Source organism: Oryctolagus cuniculus, chromosome X (genome assembly GCF_964237555.1).
Source record: "Oryctolagus cuniculus chromosome X, mOryCun1.1, whole genome shotgun sequence".
NCBI classification, from domain to species: Eukaryota; Metazoa; Chordata; class Mammalia; order Lagomorpha; family Leporidae; genus Oryctolagus; species Oryctolagus cuniculus.
In genome coordinates, this window is record NC_091453.1 from 115,735,999 (window position 1) to 115,740,496 (window position 4,498).

The 4,498-nt window shown below is 39.6% G+C and overlaps 1 protein-coding gene across 1 annotated transcript; it reads right to left on the minus strand.

Moving 5' to 3' along the window:
* Positions 1-545, minus strand: LOC100359245 (thioredoxin). The gene has a single exon (XM_002720541.5). It carries the CDS (start codon positions 467-469, stop codon positions 152-154), a length of 318 nt encoding a protein of 105 aa, XP_002720587.1. The 5' UTR covers positions 470-545; the 3' UTR covers positions 1-151.
* Positions 546-4,498: the final 3,953 nt, after the last annotated feature.

Genomic DNA, 4,498 nt, shown 5'->3' on the forward strand with positions numbered 1-4,498 from the left:
TTTTTTTTAAAAGGGTAGAATTGATATTTTATTGTCATTTGTAATCAGATGGCAGGTGGGTATATAGTTTCCATATTTCTACTTTTTGTAAATAAAAAAAAATTACAAATCTTAAACAGCTGGAGGCTGGTTATGTTTTCAGAAAACACAATTAGAGTAGTTCATTAATGGTGGCTTCAAGCTTTTCCTTATTAGCTCCAGAAAATTCACCCACCTTTTGCCCCTTTTTAAAAAACTGGAAGGTCGGCATGCATTTGACTTCACACTCTGCAGCAATATCCTGGCAGTCATCCACGTCTACTTCAATGAACACCACGTTGTTAAATTTTTCAGAGAGGGCATGAAAGAAAGGTTTGATCATTTTGCAGGGCCCACACCACGTGGCTGAGAAGTCCACCACGACGAGCTTATCTCCTGCGCTGTCCAAGACTTCCTGAAAAGCAGACTTGCTTTCGATCTGCTTCACCATTTTGGCTGCTGGTGGGGAGGGGGCTGACGAGCGACCGTAAGAACAGATGGAAGCAGATCCAAAGCACCGGGCCAAGCCTGTTGATGTTGAAATCTTTACTTACACCTTCATATTAAGAACATCATCTGCTGCTGCAGGTGGCCCCATTCCTAACAAGCTCAGCCTCTTCTTCCTCATTGGAGGAGCCCCATTTTGTTTTGTTGTTCTCTTTCCCATATGTTCAGGAAAAGTGAGAGCTTTCTCAGTCCAACTCAGTCTGTGTGACTTACAATCTCTCCTAGTTGATTGTACTCATTCCATCCATAACTCCCAACTGCACCCAAGGATTGATCTGGGTAGGTACATGATGCTCACACATCTTTGCAAATACTGATTTAAAGTCTTTTCAAAGGCACCTAATGTGGAGCTTTCTCAATAGCACTCTGACCTCAGAATCAGCCCTTAAGGCATTCTGGTCTGGCTGGAAAGCCTGTGGGAGCATTTCAGGCATGGAAAGCCAAGACACTGGTGAAATAAAAAACAATGTCCTACATGAAGGATCTCTGTGAGTGAGACCCCAGTGGAAAGAAGCAGCCATCAAAGAAGGATGTACTTTCCCTGAGGGGAGGAGAGAACTTTCACTTTGCTTATGGCCTTGTCTAAATACTGATGGAGACTATGTACTCAAAAGGCTTCCATAGCCTTGGCAGCTCATGGCAAGAGCCTCGGGTGATCACTGACATCATAAATAAGAGTGTCAATTGCTAAATCAACAAAAGGAGTCACTGTGTACTTACTCCCCAATGCAGGACCTCTGGCCTCAATGAGTTGTACTATGAGAATTAACTGTAAATCTTGTTCTCAAACATTTTGTGTGTGTGTGTGTGTGAAAATCGTTGAAATCCTTACTTATTATAGAGTTGGTCTTCTGTATATAAGTTAATTGAAAATGAATCTTAATGTAGAATGGGACTGGGGATGGGAGAGGGAGGAGGAAGTGGGGTGGGAGTGGGGGTAGGAGGGCAGTTATGAGGAGACTATATTCCTAAATATCACTATATTCCTAAAGTTGTACTCATGAAATTTGTACTCATTAAATAAAAAGGTTTCTAAAAAATGTGGAGCTTTATTACTTATTTGATAGATGAAACAAGTGTGTATGAGGAACACTAAAACATAAACAATTATGAATGCTAAGTGCAAAATAATCTTCACAAACAAAAAATTCTGTAGAAATCTAAAGGAGACAGAGATTCCTAATCTCTTCCTTAAAGGTTCCCTGTGAGAATGTGTCCTTGATGATGGAAATCGTTGTTTCTATCTCTATTGCTACAACCAAATTTTTAGGGCCCAATTTTCTGTAAGCCAAGAATTATCATTATGAAATGAATAGGCTTAGAAATCTTGAGGAGACTTAAAAGCATAAATCACTACTACTTATCAACAAAACCAAAGGATGTCCACAGAAGCACTTGCAGTAATTGTCAAACAAGTGACCTGACAAGTAAACTGTTTTTTGTATGATATAAAGAAATCATGTGTTAGAATTTAATTTTTCATTTAAAAGAAATACACATTTATTACAGAGAATTAGAAAAGTAGATTTTTAAAAAATATTTTTCATATTCTCTATCTTAAGGCAACCACTTACTTTTAGCATTTTGATATCTAATGTTCTAGTTTATTTTATGTATGTTTATTTTTCTTTTGAATTTATTTGGTATAGCAAATGGATAGATTTTTAAAAAGGCTTATTTATTATTTATTTATTTGAAAGGCAGAACGACAGAGATAGGGAGAAACAGAGACAGAGAAAGAGAGAAAGAGAGGGAGATCTTCCATCCACTGGTTCACTTCCCAATTGCCTGCAACAGCCAGGTTTGGACTAGGTCAAAGCCAGGAGTCAGGAACTCCATCTGAATCTCCTGTGTGGGTAGCAAGGAGTCAAGTACTTAAGTCATCATCCATTGCTTGTTCCTGGTGCTTTAGCAGGAAGCTGTATTAGAAACTAAGTAGCTGGGACTCAAACCAGCACTTTGATATGACATGTGGGCATCCCCTCTGACAGTTTAACCTGCTATGCCACAACACCCACCCCATAGATTTTTAATCTGTGCTTAACTGCCCAGCGATGTTTTATAGGAAGTCAGTCTCATTACCTCATCTTTTGAATCTTCTCTGAGCATCTGTTCCTCCCCTAAATATCCAAGGAAGACAGTGTGTTAGAAATGAGAACAAGGCCACCTAATGAGATTTTAAAAGAATGGAGCATGACATCTGGTTACCAGAGCAAATTTCAGCATATGAAACTATCTTGAAGGAAATGAACATTAGAGTTAGGTCCTTTAGAATACAAAGTGCTGAAAACACCAATAACAGTAATTTAGTATTGAACCAATCTAAACAGATTTCTTGTTGTGTACACTAGGCTGGTTGCCTATGCTAAGGAAGTGGCTGTCTCTTGACTTAAAAACACACACTCTCAAATCTGCAGATACTCACAAACACACAAACAAATATATGTAGCCATCCCTTTCTCAAGGGGTGCTTGCTTTCTCAGCAGCAGAAGGGTATGATAAGTGTAGGAAACATTTGTCAGGTAATTAAAACTGCTTGTAGGAGCGACTTCACAGCTAACTGGCCTTTGAAATTTTCTTTTCAAATTGGGAAAAAAACTGTAAGGAAAAACTTAATAAAAATGGGTTCCAAACAGTGTTAAGCATTCAAAACACTTAAAGAGTCAGGAAGTTTCAAAACATAGTGTGAACTTCACTGTTTTTTTTTTTTTTAATCTCAGAGTTTTAGCTCCTTAAAGCAATCATTTGCAAATCGCCATGCCATGTGGGCTGAGTATGTCAGTGGGGTTGCAAAATTCAGATGCTTGAAATGAGTCTACACACTGAACTTAATTAGGAAGCTGAAATGCTGTTCCTCCAGATTTATGTGTGAAAAATCAGAGTATCCACAACCACACATGCTCCTGTTCTATTTCCAAGAAATCCACTCTGGATTTTTCTTTTCCCTTTTCCTTATCACTTTATCTAGAAAAGAGTAATTAGTTCTGATAAGTCTTAACGTAAACATTTTGCTTAGACACTTTGGGATTTGTATTCCAAATGAAAACTATTAAAGGCCTGTTTGTGATAGCATCTATGTTAATGGACTTTTACACTCCATCCTTGTGACACATTTAAACAGGCATTTGTCTGATAAAATATATACTGTTTGGTTTCAGAAGATAGTTACTCCAGTAATTGTGAAGTCTGGGAATCTGACTGGATTGTTAAAAGCTAAGGATTTTAGTAATATCCTGAAATATGATACCAGAAAGGCACACAGGAGAAATTCTTCTCTATGGATATAGGATCAATGTTATCTTTTTTAAAAAATATATTTATTTATTTATTTGAAAGGCAGAATTACAGAGAGGCAGTGGCAGAGAGAGAGAGAGAGGTCTTCCATCCACTGGTTCACTCGCCAAATAACCACAACGGCTGGAGCTGGGCTGATCCGAAGCCAGGAGCCGGGAGCGTCTTACAGGTCTCCCATGCAGATGCAGGGGCACAAGTACTTGGGCCATCTTCTGTTGCTCTTTCCAGACCAAAGCAGAGAGCTGGATTGGAAGTGAAGCAGCTGGAACCCAAACTGGCACACATGTGGGATACTGGCACTGCAGGCAGCGATTTTACCTACTATGCCACAATGACAGCCCCCAATTTTATTTCTTAAGACTATTGGGTAATTTAAAAGTTAACAGAGCTGGGATTCTCTGTGTAAGAAAAGAGTTCTTAATATAGGAAAAGGCAGTCATGTTCTCTTTCACTCATCTGAAGAGAAAGAGGGGAAACAATTGTGTGGTCACTTTTTTTTTTTTTAAAAGATAAGATTTGGCCGGCGCAGCGGCTCACTAGGCTAATCCTCCACCTGCGGCGCCGACACCCCAGGTTCTAGTCCCAGCTGGGGTGCCGGATTCTGTCCCGGTTGCTCCTCTTCCAGTCCAGCTCTCTGCTGCGGCCCGGGAAGGCAGCGGAGGATGGCCCAAGTGCTTGG

What these genes read in the sequence shown, in the direction of transcription:
- LOC100359245 (XM_002720541.5), bottom strand. Translation starts at nt 469, where the DNA reads ATGGTGAAGCAGATCGAAAGCAAGTCTGCTTTTCAGGAAGTCTTGGAC.